This window comes from Vanessa atalanta, chromosome 18 (assembly GCF_905147765.1).
Source record: "Vanessa atalanta chromosome 18, ilVanAtal1.2, whole genome shotgun sequence".
Taxonomy (NCBI): Eukaryota; Metazoa; Arthropoda; class Insecta; order Lepidoptera; family Nymphalidae; genus Vanessa; species Vanessa atalanta.
In genome coordinates this window covers 11242049-11264268 of record NC_061888.1, presented here as the reverse complement: position 1 = coordinate 11264268, position 22220 = coordinate 11242049, and the positions used below count along the sequence as shown (strand labels likewise).

At 42.4% G+C, this 22220-nt stretch overlaps 2 protein-coding genes across 2 annotated transcripts; one reads left to right on the top strand and one right to left on the bottom strand.

Moving 5' to 3' along the window:
* Positions 1 to 873: 873 nt before the first annotated feature.
* Positions 874 to 10290, bottom strand: LOC125071144 (nuclear pore complex protein Nup133). Its single transcript, XM_047681235.1, has 22 exons — positions 10101 to 10290; positions 9904 to 10022; positions 9459 to 9655; positions 9053 to 9242; positions 7767 to 7882; positions 7448 to 7631; positions 7086 to 7202; positions 6872 to 7015; positions 6564 to 6720; positions 6375 to 6462; positions 6086 to 6276; positions 5775 to 5929; positions 5004 to 5131; positions 4688 to 4918; positions 4488 to 4612; positions 4184 to 4347; positions 3837 to 3970; positions 3376 to 3609; positions 2860 to 3048; positions 2056 to 2166; positions 1865 to 1976; positions 874 to 1792 (listed from the first exon to the last, which is right to left on the bottom strand). Exons 1-22 carry the CDS (start codon positions 10208 to 10210, stop codon positions 1635 to 1637), a joined length of 3354 nt encoding a protein of 1117 aa, XP_047537191.1. The 5' UTR covers positions 10211 to 10290; the 3' UTR covers positions 874 to 1634.
* A 707-nt stretch (positions 10291 to 10997) lies between these two features.
* On the top strand, positions 10998 to 21263 carry LOC125071055 (structural maintenance of chromosomes protein 2). The gene is made up of 20 exons (XM_047681120.1): positions 10998 to 11286; positions 11451 to 11600; positions 11707 to 11868; positions 12528 to 12638; positions 13569 to 13690; positions 14060 to 14216; positions 14570 to 14761; positions 15427 to 15562; positions 15801 to 15976; positions 16266 to 16449; positions 16653 to 16726; positions 17429 to 17575; positions 17654 to 18018; positions 18093 to 18192; positions 18424 to 18536; positions 18667 to 18895; positions 19013 to 19207; positions 19452 to 19868; positions 20122 to 20331; positions 20463 to 21263. The coding sequence occupies exons 1-20, from the start codon at positions 11119 to 11121 to the stop codon at positions 20574 to 20576; spliced, it is 3522 nt and encodes a 1173-aa protein (XP_047537076.1). The 5' UTR covers positions 10998 to 11118; the 3' UTR covers positions 20577 to 21263.
* Positions 21264 to 22220: the final 957 nt, after the last annotated feature.

The window sequence follows — 22220 nt, the reverse complement described above, 5'->3', positions numbered from 1 at the left end:
TTTAAAATATTATAAAATAATAAGCGTTACTGAACCAATTTCTACCAAGAAAAGTGCCCTTCTTGATCACTTAAGCGAAATAAATGACTTCGAAGTCATCATTTAATCAACGTTAATTTCACCGGAAGTGTTTTAATTTTCAATGAAAATTGCGATTCTCAATTTTTAAGCCAAAAAAGGGTATTATCATTCATCCCACGAAAACATTTTGAAATTGATAAAATCGATCCAGCTCTCGATCTATTGACATCATTCGAATATATGGCAATGTTGGTTCTTCGTTTCCGTAATAATTTCATTTACATTTAAAAATAAAGCCGAATTATTACAGCCACTATGTTTGTATAACGAAATTATAAAAAAAAAAACATGTAATTTAATTAATAACGTACCTACGTATTTTATTTTTTATTGCAACATAATAATATCAAGCAACACAAATTAATAAAAAGGAAGAAGGTGACGGGAAACTTGCTCGAGTTACGTGTGACATTTCAATTTGCACTAAGCGAAAAGCCTACTTCAAAATATCTTATTTAATAGTTTTGATTGGATTAGATATAATATTCTTTATTTGTATCGTTTATGAAGGTACAGCAGGCCGACAATTTAACGTGAACGGGCGCGCCTCCGTGGGTTCTATAGCTTTAAGCAAGACCATCCGGGTAAGTGGCACTCATCGCCACTAAACAATAATTTTCGCCAGTTTCAGCCAGCCACAACAATATTGGTATATATATGGTTGGATAGTGGTACCATTTACCATTAGGACCATTTAAGTTCTTATCTATGTTTAGACCTGGAAGAATTCCGACGGGCTCATTCAAGTCGTTATTAATCTATTTAAATTTGTTATAACATTAAAAGGATAACTGAAATAAGACAACAAGGTACTTTTAATCTTTAGTAAAACTTACATAGATAAATGTAACCTTAGTATTAATCACAGTTATTATTAACAAACTTAAAGCTACATCAGTCTGACTGAACTTATCGAATGGTGAGAAATTATTAACTTAACACAAGCGACCGCTCTAGGCGTCGCCTGACCTTCGTCTGAACTTACGTTATCTTTACTTGATTTATCTTCACAAATTGCATTATACAATCCATTTTAATACCATGTTCTGACATCGCTTCATCATAAATCCACGAATTCACCAATGATAACAATAAAACGTAGATCTGTACTTTAGGAGTTTTTGCACAACATTCCATATGTAAAAATATAACCTTTTACTCGTAATCTAAACCGTATAAAATTTTAAGTAGGTATAACGTTGCCTGGTCGTATAAGGAATATAAAAGGTGTTTGTACTTTTTTATTTAATACAAAAATATATATTTTTAATGATTACTACATTTACTTTTTAGTTTAAGCTATGATAACCATGCGGACTGCCCATTTCGATGCCCGTATGGTTGAGTGGTAACGGTAACTGTTATACTTGATTTTAATGAGCGTTAATACTGTTCTTTATACATGAGGTTAAGAATTGACATGCCTTCTTATTTGTGTAACTGTTGTGCTTAAGAAAACGGGAAGAGATGTAGCGTATTTTCTAATTTGAATTGGTAAACACACATGGAAAAATTAGAGTTTTTGTAAAACGCTGACAACTCGTATATATAGCCTAGGAGGCGTCAACCACGTCGCCGTTGCGCATGCCCTCGACACACTCGTAGCCGTACTTTATGATGAACTGAATCCGAGGGTCCGACACGAGCTCGGCCAGCTCCGGCGCCGTCAGAATGTCGTCCAAGGGTGGCAGCAAGAGTTCCAGATCACCACCTGAAATATTTCACGTGATTACAAAATAGAAACGTGCGAAGGTTGCGGTACGCCAGGGCGTGGGTCCCTCACCCATGACGTGCACGAGGTCGACGAGGCGGAAGAACATCTTGGAGTGCAGTTCGTCGGTGGCGTCCTCGCGCGCCGCGCCCCAGTCGTCGCGCCGCAGGCACGCGCACCAGATCTGCGGAGCCGTCAGCCTCAGAGTCCGGGTGGCACACCGGGTACTTAGATTATACATATTGTGCATTTAAAACTCATACCCTCAGCCGTAGTTCATCTCTGCGCTCCATATCTTGCACGAAGTCCGTGAGATCCAAGGCTTTTTTAAAGTCATACTCATTAAGACACTTGCTTTCCGAATCTATATATATCTGTGGAACAATATTGCATAATTTTATACTTTGAAAGTTTAAATTGAGGTGGAAATAAAGAGAGGCAGCCTTTGTTAAAAAAAAAAATAATTATAAATATGACTTTAACATTCGGACTGGACTTGCAGCAGTACGTCTATATGACGTTAGCAACGACAAGCTCATGCCACAAGATACGACACGACGTCATCATTTCAAACATTGAATAGTCCTGACAAGAACTGTTTTATTTGAAACAAGAAGCAGCATGATATAAGCTCTGAAAAGACAAACAGGTCTTCGAAGAAACTCGCATTTTCCATTCTTCAAATCATATCTTCTCTCCGTAGATAAACACAAGACAAGACTCGCCGATGACGTATTTCTACACTCCGCGCTGCGCTCGAACGTAATGAACGAGACGTCGCGATAAAATTACTTTTTATAAAAACTAACACAGACCGAATGCAACCGAGCGAGAGGGAAAGGCGAGAGAGTGAGACAGCTTAAACAATTTTTTAAGCCTATAGTGCACGTTTTTTCATTGGTTATTATTTTTATATTTTTACAACTTATGATTTTCTTGTATTTTTATTTCGCTAACGTAATTTTTATACTCTCCTCCTAAAGACTTTATCTGTTTGTAATTAAATACTCACTTACAGATGCCATCTTGACCATCAGTTAATAAAATCTAATTCAACGAATAGGTACCTGCAAAAGTTCCTCGGGGTCGAGCAGCCTGCTGTTTTCGTCGAGTCCGTGGTGCAAGCACAACACTCGCGGCAGAGCTCTTTGCTGCTCCGCCAGCGACAGCGTGCTCTCTGCTCGGCGCATCGTCTCACTGGATTGTGCGTCCGGCTCGCTCGCAAGCAGGCACAGTTTCGCTATCGAAGCGAATGTCTGAAATCACAGGCGAATATTTTATTTGGAAACTAGCACATGTAGTAGTAGATATTTGACATTGGCATTGCAAAAAAATAGTATCCACTATTAACACAGTAAATGCCCGAACATAGCGGTCCGAGATGTCGATGCCCTCGCGCCAATAACGACAGCGGCTCCCTTCCTTTACCGGCTACCTTTCGAACCGGAACACAGCGATACTGAGCATTAACGCTCACTGATAGAATAAGGAGAGGGCGCCGTAGTAGTCACGAAGGAAGCCCTACGAGCCAGGAAGCTCGCTTTGAAACGGCAACACGTAGAGTGAGTGGGAGCGGAACGCACCGTGGCGCGGTCCAGCGTGGGCGCGCCGGGCGCCAGGTCGGCGTAGAGCGGCGCGGCGCGCGCGGGCGGCTCGGCGCACAGGCGGCGCAGCGCCCGCAGCTGCGCGCGCGCCGGCGCCGCCGCCAGCCACGCGTCGGCGCGCGCGCCGTGCCGCGCGCACACGCCGCGCAGCAGCTGCGCCCGCGCCGCGCCGTCGCGCGACCACAGCCACGCGAACGCCTTCTCCGCTATTCCCTGCGCACGGGACGATATTGGTTCTCATCGGGTCTTTGGTGTTATCGACGAGGCGAGGGGTTCGGCTCTACGAGCGGTCCTTGCCTTTTCGTCTATTATCAATTAATTAAACATTTGGAAATACTCGAGAGTCGAAGTACAGGATATTCATTGTAATCGAATAATTGAAGAATCGGCATATATCACAATAAATTCATAATACAATTGATGCCTTGACGAAACCATACCTCCTCCTTGTACTTGTCGATGTATCCGTAAAGCCGGTCCATATCCCCGCGCATCACACACAGTTCCACCAGCAGGTCAAAGTCTTTAAATTTCTCCGCCAACACGGCGGCGCGTTCTGTCTGGCCCTCATCGACTGTTTCGAATTTGACATTTATAAATATATATAAGTGAATATATTATAATTAGTTATAATCAAATATGACCAATTAGTAATTTCATGAAAATCGTAGAATAAAAATTCGATAGGTTTTTCAGATTGGAATAGGTTATACTCGATTTGGTCTTAATCTTCAAAAAATGATGAGTTCAGAGATCAATATGCGATTCAAAAGGCAAAAGTACTGACTGTAGGGCTGTATGGTGTCGCGGCGGAGCTTCTCGTAGAGATGATCCGTGTTGGACGAGTGCGCGAGCGGAGCCGCCTCCGTCAGCAGCAGGTCGGCCAGCGCGCCCGCCGCCTCCAGCAGCTGCGCGCGCAGGGACGCGTCTGGACACTTGTGTGCGCATTGTCTGCGGGCAGGGAGACACGGGTCGGGTTCTCGTTTATTTTAGAAAAAAATATTGAGTTATATTTCTATAATTGAATATTATTATTTTCATAAATCGTGTAAACATAAATATAAGTAGGTAACGAAACACTGTGTACTCACGAGACGGCGCGCGAGTGCGCGAGGGCGAGCGCGGAGAGCGTGGAGCGCGGGCCCAGCGGCGGGGCGGGGCGCGGGGCGGTAGACATCCACTGAGCGCGACACGCGTGCATCTCGCCCAGCACCGTCTGCGGAGGAGGAGGCGTGAGAGCTCAGCCGCGTGCGCGTGTTCGGCCCGGGGCGTGAGTGGGCGGCGCCCTCACCGTGAGCGTGGTGACGACGCTGAGCGCGTGGTGCGCGGCGGCGCGCGCGTCGTGCGCGGGCGGCGCGAGCGCACACAGCGCGCGCAGCACGCGCTCGATGCGCGTCACGCGGCGGAAGACCACGTCCGCCGGCGACAGCGCGCCGCTCCGCAGCGCCTCCAGCACCTCCGCCTCCTCACCCTCCTCTCCCTCGCCGCCCTCGCCTCCCTCGTTGTCGGCGTTCGCGGTCACCTGTATCGACAGGATTTCATCGTATTGGATACATCTCACCTTGATGTTTGATTAATATTCTATGATTGGTGATTTTATTCTATACCTGGTGCAGCGCGGCGTCCAGCAGCGGCGCGCCGGCGCGGTGCAGGCGCTGCAGCGCGCGCGCGCCCGCCAGCCGCGCCGCCAGCGCGCACAGCTCCCACTGCGTGCTCACGCGCGTGTCCGACCGCCCTGCGCACGACGGGGACCGTTTGTGCATTCTCTTTAGATACTATTCATATCACCACATTAAAAATTGCCAATAAATTTAAAGCTTGTGTCAAAAATTGCAGTTCCAGGAGAACATTTGAAGTAGCATGGTGCGCCATGCTGTTTATTTATACTGATCGGAAAAGAGTGTCAATGGTAGTGGAACGACGTTCTAGTGAATCGTTAAGTCTATGGTAGCGAGGCGGCTATTATGGATGGTTTCCCGCGCACCACGTATGCGACGAATCGCTAATTTCCTACATAATCTTTATTCTTTTGTTGTAGATTCAGTGATTCATGTGTGGTTGAGTATGTGATATTTTACCGAGTCTATATTAATGACTATTATGAAACTTTATGTAATTGATTTAATTAAAAATTTACTGGATTTGTTGATAATCGTTTGAATATACGCCCACTTATTATGAATAACCCTGATATTGGCAAAAAAATATCTATACATTTTATTATATGAAAGTACTATAATCATATGTGTCTTTATTATATAGGGTATATTATTTTTTTCTCTGATATATTTACACGTAGGATTTTGATAGATTCAGTTGTTCTTGCCATATCTATATTGGCCGATCGTAGCGATAGCATAAGCGACAACAACAACAACCTTTGGTGAGCGTGCTGAGCCTGCGCCACAGCCTGTGCGCGCGCAGGAAGTCCAGGAACAGCGAGAAGGCGCGCTGCTTGTCCCGCAGCTGCGCCGCGCCGTGCAGCGCGCACGAGCTGCCCAGCGACACGCGCGACGCGCCGCGCAGCTTCCACCTGCACACGACGCATTCATGTCCTCGCGGGCGGACTCATTGCATTCATCGTACAATTATTCATAGATTAGACATAGGATTAGGCGTTACCTACGTTGTGTTTAAATTCATGAATTAGTTTAGACTGGTTAAAAAGAAAGTGAAACGTCGGGCGCACCTGGGGTCGCCGGCGGGCGCGTCGTCCAGCATGTCGGCGGCCAGCGTCAGCGCCGTGCGGTCCAGCGCGTCGCCGTGCTCGCGCGGGAACAGCTCGGCCAGCGCGCGCGCCGCCGCCGCCGCGTCGCCGCGCACGTGGAACAGGAACGCGCTCTTCAGCTTGCCCACCGCGTCCGTGCTCATCGCGCTCACCTGCGCACGCGGGGTGATACAGCTGCGAGCCCACTGACGGGCACTCGGGCTCCCACGTAGCCCACACCGCTACCGACTACCACTACCGCAGCGCTCACCTCGTGGGGGTCGATCTCGTACAGCGAAAGGTTGCCCTCGTACATGTCGGAGGGGCACGGAGATCCCATCGGGCTGTCGCATATCGACCTAAAATTAAATTCAACATTCATTTAATAAAACAGTAAGCTGGGTGAAAAGAAAAGAAAGTGTACTGTGCAGTGTGCGATGTTTATGGTGCGGGCACTGACGGCGGGCGGTGCGGCAGCGCGGGGTCGGCCAGGCGCAGCAGCAGCACGCCGTGCTTGCGGCTGAACAGCAGCGGCGCGCCGCCGCACAGCGCCGCGCCCAGCACGCGGTCGCCCTCGCTCGCCAGGTCCACGTACTCGCTCTTGTCGCTCGCCGACGCTGCCCCACACGTACGCGATGTTTCATTAAAATTCAAGATATTCGTTAAATTTGCCGGACGTTACTACTTCCCAGAGTTTGATCCTCATCGGTGGAACTCATTACTTTTTATGTTGCTAATTATTATTTAGTGAGTAATTCGTATACTCACGCGAGACGGCGGCGACGTAGGCGGGCGCGTAGAGCAGCGGGCGCGCCGGCAGCGGCAGGCAGCGCGGCGCCTCGTCGTCGCGCGGCACGCGCAGCGCGCACAGCGACACCACGCGCGCGCCCGCGCCCTCCAGCGACACGTGCGCTGCGCGTGCGCAACCACGGTTACTCCGGGACTCACACGGTAAGGTATAGCAAGCGTCGAGGGGGCGTACCCAGCGCGTAGCGCACGTCGGGCGAGCGCGCCACGTTGGCGGCGGCCAGCAGCAGCAGCACGCCGCGCCCGTGCGCGTGCACGTCCAGCGCCATGATCTCCAAGCTGTTCAGATCGCCTGCGGGGCAGAGGTACTGCGTGACTGACGACGCTCGCGCTACTTTGATCGGTTTAATGATATTTCGCTTCCCACACAAACCCTTACAAATACACACACGAGTGTCTCGATGACGTGAGTGTAACAAAATTGGACTCTCTTAAATTTATTTATTAATAGTTATATTTATATAATAATATTATTAATATTATATGTATAATTATTCAGGCTATTTTTGTGTCTTTCTTAAGATAAATTTAATTTACCCTGCGGAGCGAGATGCGCTCTGGCGAAGGCCTCCGACAGCGGGCGGCGTAAGTGGTGCTCGTGCACCTCGGCGCCGCACCACAGCTGCAGCAGCGGCCCGCCCGCCACCAGCACCACGCACTCCGAGTTCTCCGTGCCCTCCGCACTCTCCCAGCCCGGCAACACCACCACGCCCACTAGTTTCTGAGACCAATGGAAGTGGCATAATCAAACATGAAACGATATAATCCATTCTCAAGAAAATAATTTATAGCATCCCATTTTCTTAAAAGTTTTTGGTGCACATAAACATAAAATAAATTTATATGCAATCTTTACCGTATCAGCATGTGCAGGCATGGAACCAAAGAATAGCAGCGAAACACGCCGCCCAATACCACCCAGCCAGCCACTGGGCGGACGCATTGTTTGACACACTACACCTGGACGACCCTCTATGAACAAAGTTATTATAAATATATTATTATAAATATTATAAATTATACATTTTTACACATAAAGAATTTATATTATAAAATTAGAGATTGAGGTAATAAAATCAAAATAGAATTTATTCAAGGTTTTTGCTCTTTAGACGATGATCATGATGCTAATCATGACTCAATGTTTTGGTTAATACCTGCTATTGTGTATTTTTCTAATTACTATAACATTTAAAAATATACTTCATTTGAGGTGATATTGTTTAAGCAATAAAATGGATGAGGAACACATCAGAAAGCTAAAAGAAAATGATTCTGAATCATACTATGGGCATGTAATCGACAATTACTTTGGGTGTCATTTTGAAGAGCAGCAAGAAAGAAGTTTTCCAGAAGCTTATAGTGATTTCTAACAAGGTAAAGATGGCCAGAGCAAATGTAATAAGTGTACTGTCAATGATAGTAAGAACATTTGTGAAGCTAAAAATTTTAAAATACCTATACTATATTCCAACCATAACAGGAAAAAAGCCAAATAAACAACAATTGACAACAAATTGACGCAATATCATTGGTTGAGAGGTTGATTAATCTATGACAATCACTATAGCAACTAATTTGCATAAAATGGCATTTTTAACATTGATAAAACTGTCGAAATAAATAGTTAGGTGTAATAGTGTTGTATTATAAATAAACAAATAATAATCATAAACTCTAAGTAGTGCACAATATAGCTTAATTATTAGTAAATCACATGCTATACATAAATCTAAAGCTTTGTTTATGTTTTTTCCTACTTCCATTGGAATAGGCTGTAGTGATATATGGCATTGATTTCACTTCGATAAGTTATATGATTGTTTAGAATATACAAAACCAAAAGACTAACTAATTAAATGGAAGATTGTCTTAAAAAACTTTGTTTTAAAAGTTTGAAATATTCCTATCAAATATTAAAATTGTTTTAAGATTGATATTTTGGTAAGGTATTTATATACCTCTATTTTAATAATAGAGGTAGTACACTCAGTCTCACAGACCATGGGTGGGTATACAAACATATACAAAGTCATTATACAATTGTGATAATAAATATATCATATTAACTTCATTGTGTTCTCACTCAAACTTTAAAGAATAAATTGTGAAGTTAAATTAACTTAGAGCAATTTTTTTTACCTTTGCAAGTAGTTATCTTAACCAGTGTGCAAGTTGTGGTAGCCAATAGTAGTCCATCTTTAGCTTCGGTGAGGCGGTCGCACTCCTGTCCAGCTAACTCACATGAAACATCAGAGTATGCACCTTCTGTACCTACTGATGCCCAGTATCTCACCACACCTTCAGGGGAGACACCGATGCATGAAGGCATCTAAAATATTATAACAGTACATTAAAAGAGTTATTTTATAAGTCTCAATTATTATTCTCTATGGTCAGAAAAATTTGTAGGAAAAAGTAATATGTTATTAACACACTACTTTGGCTTTTTATATTTGTATATGCCAATCATGCAATTGTGTTACACTGTATGCACATTAACTTAATAATTTATTTTGGGAATAATTTGTAGTGAATTATTAGTCACCTGTGCATCTTCCTCATAGAACAGCATAACTAAGTCAGCCTTGTGTGCTAAATCTGTTTGGGGCAATGTTAACTCTCTGGCAGCTGTTGGAGCTGAAGGTGCAGCTGCTGCTTCCCTCGGCCAGGCTAGCACTTTGCGACCAGCGACCACCCAGCACCAGCCGCAAGGGGCCATACGAACACTGACATCTCCACTTGCTTTAATATAAAGGTTAAAATCTTTAGTTTATATTGAATTTGCAATTTTAATATGACAGCTCGAAACCATTACTGATTTATTCACCGTTCTATTTAGATTTATATTTTTTAATATTTTGAACTGCAGCAACATCAGATCAAGCAACACTACTTGCTTAACTTTTAAAATGTGTACAAAAGTTTGCTTTAGAAAAACTTCATTGTGTTCAATAACTTCTATAGTGTATTACTAAAAATAAAATACTGACCAAATGTGAGTGTTTCTGTCACCATCACAGGTAAAGGCATGCCAAAAGTTTCAATAGTAATAAGAGGTGTTTTGTAAATGACATCACCGGCTGGCTGATCGACTGATTGCATAAAATTGCTGTAATTTAAATAAAAATAAATTAAAACATTAAGATTAGTTAATTTTAAAGAAAATCAGGTTATGTTTATACCATACTTTTGGTTCTTTTTAGACGATGCTAGTCCTATTGGTCTTCTTCCTGCAATAGATTGTCTTACACGAGGAGAGAAAGGACTTCTCATTCCACCAGTGCTGCTAAACTCCATATTTAAATAAAATTATTGTATTATTTTACGAAATTTAATTAACCGTCGCCGCTATATTTTGCCACTTCAAAACTGACAGTTTAACGCTTTACACCCGTCATGGTAAAACTGACAGGCAGAGTGATAGTCATAGATAACATTAGGCGGCAAATTCTAACCAAAAAAAGTTGTCCTATGTTGGCAGTGAAAATCAACTTTTAATATATTACTAGCGACCTACCTTGCTTCGCATGGGTGAAATGATGATACTAAATATACAACAGATTGTCTTACAACGTTCAAGGATTTTTTGTCATTAGACAATATAAACCGCTATGTCCCTGCATTTTAAGTCTGTAATATTTTCGAAAATATTCATCTAACATTTACAAGCTGTGAAGGGCCATATTGATCTGTATTAGATGCACAATGTATTTAACGTACTTAATTGGATAAGAATTAATGCTGCATTGCTTAAAATCGCTTCGGAAATACGCCATTATTGCTCGTAAAACATAAGGGATAAAAATGATTATTGTTATCCCTAAGAGATAGACATTCATATATTATAACTTTTTAAGGTGTATAATACTGTAGTAAATTATTTTGATCTATATAGGATTTTAGTCAGCGTTTGCAATGTAAGCGCAAAAAAAAATGTTTATTCACGACATCACTTTAGGAACTTCTCAAAATTTTAGTGTTTTTTTATTCATTAAATTTACAATATTTTTAAATAGTCTGTCTAACTTCGCCTGATATTAATTGACATTTGAGTGTTGACAATTTGTCAAACTTTAAACAAAATATCGCAACGGTTCCCGCTTACATGAAGGCAAATTACAAGTTCTTTAGTTATATTATTAACTATCATAACTTTCATTTGTGATTAGTAGATTCTTGATATTGATGCGTTCATTAATATCAAAATGTTTATTAAGTCTATAGTGTTAGATGGGTTTAAATCATACGGAAACAGAGTTGAAATTACGGGTTTCGACCCAGAATTTAATGCTATCACAGGTCTAAACGGCACTGGAAAGTCAAATATATTGGATTCGATATGTTTCGTCCTAGGAATTACCAATCTTTCCAACGTGAGTATTATTTCATTACACAAGAGGTTTCCCGCCAATTTTAGGGGAATGAATATATGAATGGATTTTTTTCTGTTAATTTTGCTTACATCTATTTTAAACATAGTAAGAAGTATTCATTGTCACTATTTGAACAATACAAATCAGTAATATTATTTTTATAGGTAAGAGCTGGAAGTCTTCAAGAGCTAATTTACAAACATGGCCAAGCAGGAATCACTAAAGCAACAGTGAGCATCACATTTGACAACCGAGACAAAAGACAATGTCCTATTGGTTATGAGAACCATGATGAAATCACCGTTACCAGACAGGTTAGAAATTATTTGAAAAATATATCTTTTTTATTGTAAGAAGTCTATGGAAAGAAAAATTGATATTTAAATACATAAGTGTGTATAAGATGAATGATAATTGCAGGTGGTGATGGGCGGTAAGAACAAATACCTAATCAACGGAATTAATGTTCAAAACAAGAGAGTGAGTGATTTGTTCTGCTCAGTTCAGCTCAATGTGAACAATCCTCACTTTCTTATCATGCAAGGACGTATCACCAAAGTGCTGAATATGAAGCCACCAGAGGTATGAATGATTTTAGTTATTAAAATAATTTAGTTGAAATGTTACTAAAGAAACGGTATGAATATTACCAATGTGCTTGTATGATAATAGACATAATATATTAGATATTATTTTTGACAATGTATTTACTATGTATGGAGTATTTTATATAGTCTATGCATTGCCCATGTCTATGACTAAAGGTAATCCCTTAAGTTTCCCTTTCAAGATAAATAAAAATATTTTAAAGCTATATCTAAGACCAAACTTGGTTTATACATAATTATATTTGTGTCAGCATAAGTATTAAAAAAAATATAATTAATAATTATTTTCATGACCCTGATGGCTTTGCCAATTTAAATCGTTTCTTTTTTAATAAATAAATTACATCTTAAGAGTCTTCACCTAAGATATGTATATTGGATTTCTTAAACTGATAATATAAAAAAAATATAAAAAGTTGAACATAGATGTTTAATTATGCTTACATAAAAAAAATACACTAATTGGATTACAAAGTACTTTACTAATATTTTGTTCTAGCATATAGAGATTGCTTTATACTTTCGTGTATTTAACACATTCACATTGTGATAATACTATATTAATTTGAATAATATTTATAGTTAAAATACTTTTCACACAAATAAACATATTTGCAATGTTTTTTGTTATAGATCCTATCAATGGTGGAAGAAGCGGCCGGGACGAGAATGTACGAAGCTAAGAAACAAGCCGCACAGAAGACCATTGAAAAGAAAGATGCAAAGTTAAGGGAGTTAAATGATGTAAGAAATCTACTTCATTTTTATAAATTAAAAACATTGACCTTGAGGATATTTATTAACTGTTCATATTGCTTGTTGCTATAAATGTTTGCATACGGTACTGAGAACGTTTTTGGGCAATGGTTTACGCATATATAATAAGATACGGGAAATGTAACCAATTTACCATTTACGAAATTTAAAAAGTTTATTAAGACTAAATTAATAAATAAGTCTTATTATTCATTAAAAGAGTACTTTTTTAAAAAAAACGCCTGGATTTAGGCTCCGGTTCCATCACAAGACACTAATTATTGTAAAAAAACAGCATTGTAAATCTGTTTATTTGAAAAGAGCAACTATGCGAGTTTCTTGCCGTTTCTTCTCGCTGGAGGCTGCTTTCCGAAACGGTGGTGTATTTTAATATTGACGATTAAAAAATGCTTCATTGTGAAGTTTACTTGAATAAACTTGATTTGATTTTGATTTTTATAAATTCATTTGCATTTATCAAATTACTAAACAATAGATTTTTTTTATTGTTACTGCATAACATGTATGGCCAAAGTTTTCTTTGTTCAAGGAGGCATTTCATAGTGGGTTGAAGTATAGAGTTTTTTTTTCTTCTGTCTAATATAATAGAATAATAATTGTGGTATGATGTACTACCAATTCCCTAAAATTTAATTTAATAGCCAAACATCTATCTCATACAATGAGGAAAATTAATTGTTGCATAGCTATAAAATCTGTTAAATGAGTAACGAAGGAGGTTGTTGTTGACAAAATGTTTTCAGTGTCTCCAGCTTATTGTCTTTGCCAGATAAAGTTTGTTATATATTACTGATAGTTTAGAACACAACTAGCAAAAATCTCAAATAAGTGAATTTTAAATAAAGTAAAAAAATATATCTCTGTAATTTTTTTTATTTATTATAATGTTTGTTACAGATAATCAGAGAAGATATAGCTCCTAAGCTGCAGAAGTTACAGGATGAAAGAGCACAGTTCCAAGAATATCAGAAGGTTGTCAGAGAGCTAGAAAACCTCACAAGGCTCTATGTGGCTTGGAAGTTAGTTTTGATATATATATTAGTACTTTTAAAATAATTATACATTAAATAGGAAGGTACGCAAGTAAATAAACCTTGTGATTATGAGTGGTCACTTTCTTTTTTACCATTGACTAACATTGGTACAAAAAACATCAAATGCTGGAATCCATCCAATCCAATCCAAGTCCATCTTGGAATGAAAAACCTCCGAGGAGGAGGAATAACCAGAAAAACTGGGACATTTTTTTTATGCAATTCCTTGTAATGAGTATTTTTGCATTTGAAACAGCAGAAAAATGAAGACTATTTTTTTTTTTCGTTGTTTTTAGTTGATGTTAGATGTACATCATAAATCTACAATAATGCTTTATACTTTGTTTAACACAGATATGTAAAAGCCGAAGAGAGTGCGAAGGAGGCGGTGGACAAAGTCACTGAAGTGCAGGATGAGATCAAAGCTAAGAAAGAAAATATAAAGAATAATGAAAAACAAGCAAAAGAACTAGAGAAGCAAGTTTCTGAACTCAATAAAAAGTTAGACGAGGTATGTAAATCTCATTTTGGAATATTTATTATTAAAATATTTATATTTTACAGGTCTGGCCTGGTATACATTCAAACATTTCTTTAGCTGTGGTTCCTTTTAATTGTATTTTAATTGCAAGTCCTTTATATTTTATATAATTATGTGTATATCCAACTGGTGGTTGATGGTGCTGAAAGAAATGTCAACTATATTTTGCATCGCCAATGCGCCACCAACCTTGGGAACTATGTGTCATATTCGTTAACATCGGCTCCCACGCCTTACGAGCCGGAATATAAGGACAGTCCGCGACGGGCGCTCACGGAGCCCAAGCGAATCGCTACAGCTAAAGAGGCCGAGGTGTCCCGCAGGAGAGCGGCAGCGCGCTGAAGGCGCTGGAGGCGCAGCTGCAGGCGGGCGAGCGCGCGGAGGCGGCGCGCGGCGCGGCGGCGCGGGCGGCGCAGGACGCGCTGCGCTCGCACGCCGCCAAGGCGCGCCTGCTGACGCGCGCCGCCGCCGACGACGCCGCCGCGCTCGCGCTCCGCCGCGCCGAGCTCGACCAGGTGCCCCTTGCCCGCTTGTCGCCCCTTTGTCGGAGAACGCACTGCACCGTTACTACCGCTTCGCCGGTGCTGACTAATGTACGACGCGTACGAGTGTCGAATGAGGTTTTGTTTGTCTGTTGTCGTTGAAAAAAAATTAAAGTGATAGCACTTCTTGCGTATTAACAAAACCGGTAACGGGATTTGTATGTTTATTGCTTCACTATAATGTCTGCGCTCTCCGTATATCATTTGTTTTATAATCTGAATGATGAGATGAAATAGGAAATATAACTTTACTAAAATTAACGCCTCAGATCGACATTATTCGAATATACAATTCCGTGTATGTCCATTCCGATGAAAAAATAATTAACATAAACAGATCTCTGCACTCCATTGAAAATTTCTTATAACTCATCTTTACTCTACACTTCTCCTCTTAACTACTCATACAACATTTAAAACGACAACTTCAAAAGTAACAACAGCGTCGTCAACGTTCAAAGCAAGTTTTTCACAAACCCATAATGAAACGTCCGGTGATATGCCAATTCGATGTCAAATGTGGTTTATTCGGCCTCTCGTGGTCGGCAAAGCAATCGCATGAGACGTTCGAAATTCGAAGTAGTAGTGTGGAGTGTGGAGGGTGGAGGGTGGAGTGTAACGTGTCGTGCGGCGCGCAGACGTGCGCGACGGCGGCGGCGCTGCGCGGCGCCAGCGAGGCGAGCGCGGCGCGGCTGGCGGCGGCGCAGCGGCGCTTCCTGTCCGTGAGCTCGGGCCGCGAGGGCGCCGCCGACTCGCTGCAGGACCAGCTCATGGGTGCGCGCCGCGTTGCCTGTGCACGCGTCTTTATACAGCGCTATGTTTTCCTTCTGCGACCGCGTTTTGTGTTGCTGAGACGCTTTCATTTCGTTTCTATTATTTAGAAAAATTTGCTAAATTAATTTAGTCGCAATTTGTTTGTAACGATTTATTTTTAAAATGAATAAAAAAAAAATGATGGCAAAAAACTTGGAAACCCACTTTAATTATACTCAAAAACTGTTTATTATCCCAGCGGCCAAACAGGAGGCGTCGGAAGCGTCGACCCGTATATCGCAGAGTATGATGGAGAAGAAACACGCAGAGGAAAGACTGAAAGCCTTGGAGCGGGAGTTCCAGTCCAGCAGCTCGCAGTACCAAAAAGACAGAGAAAGTATTGATAAGCATCAGGCGGAAGTTAATAAGTTAGAAGTGAGTCGATCAATTAGTACATTAATTTAATGAATATTTTATGTTAGATCACTTGGCAAAAGTCTTCTCCAAATTTTATATACTTTTCATTTGCACGTAAGGTTTCCTCACGATGCCTTCTCACACCGCTGTGCACATGATAAATTATAAATACAAAATTAAACATGGTGTGCTCATAATTGAACTTGCAATGTTCAGATAATTTACATCACACCCGTGCGCTGCGATATCTTCCGCGTAACCGGCGAGTCATATAATAATGCTCATATTCGAATGTAACTTTTCGCAGGCCGAATTATCAGGTATGAATTTCAGCGAAGACCGAAGCAGAGAGCTCAAGGAGTCGATCCGCTCCCTGCAGAGCAGCATCCGCAGCCAGCGCGACCGCGCCGACCAGCTGGCCGCCACGTTGCAGCGCTGCGACTTCCACTACACGCCGCCGCAGCGGGACTTCGACCGCGCCAGGGTCTGCGGTGAGGCATCGGGACGTTGTTTAGTTTCGTGCATCTACTCTCGACAAATAAGATAATAATTAATGAGCCGTAATCGCACTCACACGCACGCACGATCGCACGTGCGCATTTAAGATACAGTAGAAGTTATGAGAACGATCCCAAGTGTCGACTCGATAATGGAACCGTGATGTAGTGTGGTGACGGTAGTGCGCAACTTGCAGGCACGGTGTGCCGGCTGATCCGCGTGCGCGACGCTCTGCACTGCACGGCGCTCGAGACCACGGCCGGCGGCAGGGTGAGTTATTTTTTTTTTAATCAAACCTGGATATATTATTATAATTTATGGGGATTGGAATGTACGATCGTTGCATGCGAAAAAATCAAGTGCAGCAATAAAAAGTATTTATATATTGTAATAATTTTATTTAATTAGTCAGATGTCATATTTTGAAACAGAAAACCTTTTAAAATAAAACAAATTAACTATGGGCATGATGAGTAAAATAACAATTATAACTGAGTGCATGCACACACACACACACACACACAGATTAATACATACACACACAATCACACCCATACACACACACACAAACACACTTTATTTTTAAATGTACTATTTTATTTTATTTTTTTGTTTACATTCCTTTTTTTATATGTAATTTTGTGTTTTTCTTTTTTACAACACTTGAAGTTATGTCCTATTTAGAAATCTAATGTGCAATGAATTGAGGAATCGCTGACTCTGATATTACAATTTACATTAGTTTCGGGGTCAGATTTAGTTAATAAGCATAAAAATTGTGTACTTTTGTTTTCTTGGGTGTGAATATATAAATTATTATTATTATTATTTTATTATTATTATGTAGTATTAAACTGTTTCTCTATAATAACTAAAAAAACTTTCCTAAAAGATGAAAGCTTAACATATATAATTGTACTCAATGATACAAAACCTAGCGTTTCGACTGACCGACGACACCCATTTCCGCAGCTGTACAACGTGGTGGTGGACACGGAGCAGACGAGCAAGCTGCTGCTGCAGCGCGGACAGCTGCGCACGCGCACCACCATCATACCGCTCAACAAGATCTCCGCCAGCGTCGTGCCGCCGGACGTCGTGGCGCTCGCGCAGGACATCGTGAGTGGCGCGGGGCGAGCGCGGGGTGCGGGTGGGCGGTGCGGGCGAGCGGCGCGAGTGACGGCGGTGTGTGCGCAGGGCGGCGGCGCGGACGCCGTGCAGCTGGCGCTGGCGCTGGTGTCGTTCGAGGAGGCGGTGCGGCCGGCCGTGGCGTGGGTGTTCGGCTCCACGCTGGTGTGCGGCGCGCTGGCGGCGGCGCGCCAGGTCACGTTCCACCCGCGCGTGCGGCGGCGCTGCGTCACGCTGGACGGCGACGTGTTCGACCCCGCCGGCACGCTGTCGGGCGGCGCGCGCCACCAGGGCGGCTCCGTGCTCATGCAGCTGGCGCAGCTGCGGGAGCTGGAGGACGAGCTGCGGCTGGCGGAGGCGCAGCTGGCGCAGAGCTCGAAGGAGTACGCCGCGCTGCAGCACGCCGGCGAAAAGTATACGGCTCTGCAGCAGAGGTGAGCGATCGCCTCGAAGCGTAGCGGTCGGCGCACGCTCCGGTGGCATACAGCAACGCGTTGGAACCCCGCAGGCTGGAGATGTCGCGGCACGCGCTGCGCGTGGCGAGCGAGCGCGTGGCGGGCACGGCGCACGCGCAGCTGCACGAGGAGATACGGGCGCTGCGGGAGCGGGTGAGGGGACTTGCGAGTTTATAGTTTGTGTTCGTTTGGGGATGATAAATTAGTCTTCATGAAAAATGTTCAATTTTGCTCATAGATAATAAGTTAATAAATAAGTTTTGGTTAACTATGTGGGATAAGTTAACTATGTGATGATTCCTATTCAGACAGGTACTCATAAATTTCTTAATTCACCTTTATATTTTAGAGTTTTGTTTAATTAAACATTGACACTAACCGTAGGTTTCGGAATTGACGGCAGCCGTGGAACGAGACAAGCAGACGCAAAATGAAACTGCAGCAAAGGCGAGGGAGTTGGAAGCCAAAGTGAAGGATATCAAGGGACATAGGGAAAGGTTTGTGGTCATTGGATTGATGTAACATTACAAAAACAATTTAACAGTTTATTTTAATAACTAAAATAATAACAATAACAACACATCCTGTTTTTGATGTGGCACAGTAAAATCTAATGTATAAATCCAGGGAGTTCAAGAAAGCGGAAGAAGAATTAAATACGGCCAAGAAGGAGGCGGAGCAGAACAGTCAGTCGTGGAAGCAGCGCGAACAGGAGTTCGAGACGCTGCGCCTCGAGGTGGACGAGCTGGAGCGAGCCGTGGCCGCCAGCACCGAGCAGCTCAGCGACGCCAACGCTGCCAGCGAGGGCCTCCGCGCCGCCAGCGACGAAGCCGCCGCGCACCTCGCCGCCGCCACCGTGAGCATTCGGGTGGCCTCGGTGTAGCTACCGTACCGCCACAACCTGTTATTTCTTTACTTGTATATCATGAATATACTTTCAGTCGCAAACGTCCATACGTAACACTCGTTGCAGGCTGTCGTCAAAGAATTGCAGTCGAAAATAAAGAAGCAGAAGGCGGAAATCGCGAGTCGAAACGGCGACATAGCTCGGTTACTGCAGAAAAAAGATCAGCTCGGAGCGAGCAACAACGATCTGGAACTTAAGATCAAGGAGTTGGATTACAAGATCAAGGAGCTGCAGAATGAGGCGTCCGAGTGGGAAAAGAAGGTTAACTGTCGTTTTTAAAAGGAGTATTTTTTTAAAGGAATCGGGTCAAGTGATTCGTTTGAAGTTAGATCTTCATCGAACCCTTATACACTTTAATTCTCGGCGAGAGGGTCAGCGTAAAGGGAAAAGTAAAGTTTCAATTACACCACAACGATACATAGCTTTCGTCTATAGCGAATAGCGAATAAGTAATATATTTCCGCGCACGACGACAAGGCGATCTCGGAACGTAACGATGTTCCAGATCAGAGCCCTGGAGACGGAGAACCCGTGGATCGGGGGCGAGCGGCAGTACTTCGGGCTGGCGGGCGGCGCGTACGACTTCGCGGCGCGCTCGGCCGGCGTGGCGGGCGCGCGCGTGGCGCAGCTGCGCGAGCGCCGCGACCGCCTGGCGCGCGGCCTCAACGCGCGCGCGCACACGCTGCTGGGCAAGGAGGAGGAGCAGTACCAGGACGTCATGCGCAAGAAGAAGATAGTCGAGGCCGACCGCGCCAAGCTCGTGCAGGTGATGGCGGAGCTCGACGAGAAGAAGCGTCGCACGCTGGCTGCGGCCTGCGAGCAGGTCAACCGGGACTTCGGCTCCATCTTCAGCACGCTGCTGCCGGGCGCCCAGGCCAGGCTGACTCCGCCGCCGGGGTTCACCGTGCTGGATGGTCTCGAGGTAAGATAGTGAGTGATACTTATCAGATGAGGTGGGGACGTTTTGAACAAATATTTAATTATTCTCTGTATCTAACTGTTTTATGTTAGAACGTCAAAAAGCTCGAGTCGTGTTATAGTAGATATATTATAATCAATGAACTTCCATTTACGATGAACACAATCGACGGGTATTCAGTTACATTTAATGCGGTCCTTCGAGCCGGATATTTTAAAAACAAAACTCAAACTCGTCGAAACGTTTGAAACGTCAGGTGAAAGTGGGTTTCAACAACACGTGGAAGGAGTCGCTGGGCGAGCTGTCGGGCGGGCAGCGCTCGCTGGTGGCGCTGTCGCTGGTGCTGGCCATGCTGCTGTTCAAGCCGGCGCCGCTGTACGTGCTGGACGAGGTGGACGCGGCGCTCGACCTGTCGCACACGCAGAACATCGGCCACATGCTGCGCGAGCACTTCCGCCACTCGCAGGTGACGCCCTTTCAGATTTCAATTAATAAGCTGAGACAGTAATTATTTTAGGCAAATATTGATCTTATTTTATACGAAAATACACAAAATGTCCACTATGAAATACCAATATGCAAATGAAATATTTCCAGTTCATAATCGTGTCGCTGAAGGACGGCATGTTCAACAACGCGAACGTTCTGTTCCGAACTCGCTTCGTGGACGGCATGTCCTCGGTGCAGAGGACCGTCAACCAGAGGAGATAGAGGATCCGCCCGGACTGCAACCTAAACCAGTACAAAATCTTAACACAAAAATACGTATTTGTGTGTAAATAGATAATCTCGCGTATAAATAAGTTCAATGTTTTTAATAAACATAATCACGAAAATAATTTGCCCCCTTATATTGAAGAATTGCAGTCGCCTTTATAATTATAAATATAAATATTAATAAATAAATATTTTAGATTATTTGAATTCCTCGCGTCACGTATAATTTAATTCAGGCGTTTTAATAAATTTTTTTTTTTTTTGCAGACCATACATATTCTTTCACATAATACATAAGTTTTGAGTATTTAAGGCCTTCGTGCGTCTTAAGATTTTTATAATATTTTTATATGAGAAATGTTTATTACAATTCAAGGATTCCATGAATATGTAGAGTATTTGACGAAACGAAGTACAGTACGTAGTATTTTTAATTGATAAAGGCCTTAATTCCGTAGCGTCGGGCGGCTTGGAAGAAAGAGATAGAGAATTGTTTATCGTGACATTATTTTCTATTTTCCACCCTTAAACGTCGTAAACGTTTTAAATTTCACTTTGACTTAAGCCGTTACTTTATTTTAAACCCTTTGGTGTAGAAGCTAATAATATTCGGGTTATTTTGATGAATGATGAATGAATTAAGATTTCTAAGCTTTCCTAATTAGAGTGTGTTTCTATATGTTTTAGTTTGAGTATTTTTGTAACAATATTTCTAAGATTGATATTGTATATAAAAAAATCTTGATTAATAAAGTATTTTTATGTACTTATATTTTATGTTATTGTTTTTAATTTGCTACCAATCCAGTGGAAGCAAGCTCCAATCCTTAAGCTCGTTTCCAAAACGCATAAGCTACAGGCGCGCTAAAGGCACGATAATATATCTGCGCCATATTATTGTACATAGCAAAACTATTATTTTTATATTTCCACTAGCTCCCTACCTGGCTTCGCATGGGTGCAAGAGTCTATATATAACTATAGGATTGAAGAACAAACATAAAAATGAATATACTTGTTATTTTCAAGCTGGCAATGTTCAAATTATCAGCTCTTGCTATAATATGTATGTATTCATATAAACCATTTTCTCGGATCACTGTACCCCTCAACACATTCTACCGCCAAACAGCAATGCATAATTTCGTTGCGTTGCGGTTTGAAAGGTGATTGGACCAGAGTAATTACAGCCATAATGGAAATCTTTAGCTCCCAAGGTTGGCGGCGCATTGGCGGTGTAAAGGTCGGTTAATATTTCTAAGTCTGCCAAAGTCTGGGCGTTGGCGACCAAATACCATCAGGTTGCCCAATAATATTTTTATTACATGAATATGAACGTAGAGTTATCTCCGGTAAGCAGTCGGATTAGCGTCTGTAATTATATTCCGCAGTAAATAATTCATACAAAGTAACTCGCCCCGACGTGCGTTCTCATTACTGATGTCAATCCTTCCGCTATTATAGACTTCTTCCGGTATTTGCTGCGTAAGTTAACGCTTGGCTTCCGGGATTAAAATATGAAATTACTAGGATATTTAAATGGGATAATTACTACATACATAAAATGTTTTCTTTAGCTCGGATGTCGAATTCATTAAAAAAAAATATTTGTTTATTACTATTTAGTAATTATATATG

Bases quoted from the DNA above. Each gene is read 5' to 3' on its own strand.
- LOC125071144 (XM_047681235.1), bottom strand. From the start codon at position 10,210: ATGGAGTTTAGCAGCACTGGTGGAATGAGAAGTCCTTTCTCTCCTCGT. The intron at 3,049-3,375 runs GTGCGTTCCGCT...CTGTGATTTCAG, and splicing joins CCACGCTGGACCGCGCCACG to ACATTCGCTTCGATAGCGAA. The intron at 1,793-1,864 runs GTGAGGGACCCA...GAAATATTTCAG, and splicing joins CGACCTCGTGCACGTCATGG to GTGGTGATCTGGAACTCTTG.
- LOC125071055 (XM_047681120.1), top strand. From the start codon at position 11,119: ATGTTTATTAAGTCTATAGTGTTAGATGGGTTTAAATCATACGGAAAC. The intron at 16,450-16,652 runs GTGAGGCATCGG...CGCAACTTGCAG, and splicing joins CGACCGCGCCAGGGTCTGCG to GCACGGTGTGCCGGCTGATC. The intron at 17,576-17,653 runs GTGAGTGGCGCG...GTGTGTGCGCAG, and splicing joins TGGCGCTCGCGCAGGACATC to GGCGGCGGCGCGGACGCCGT.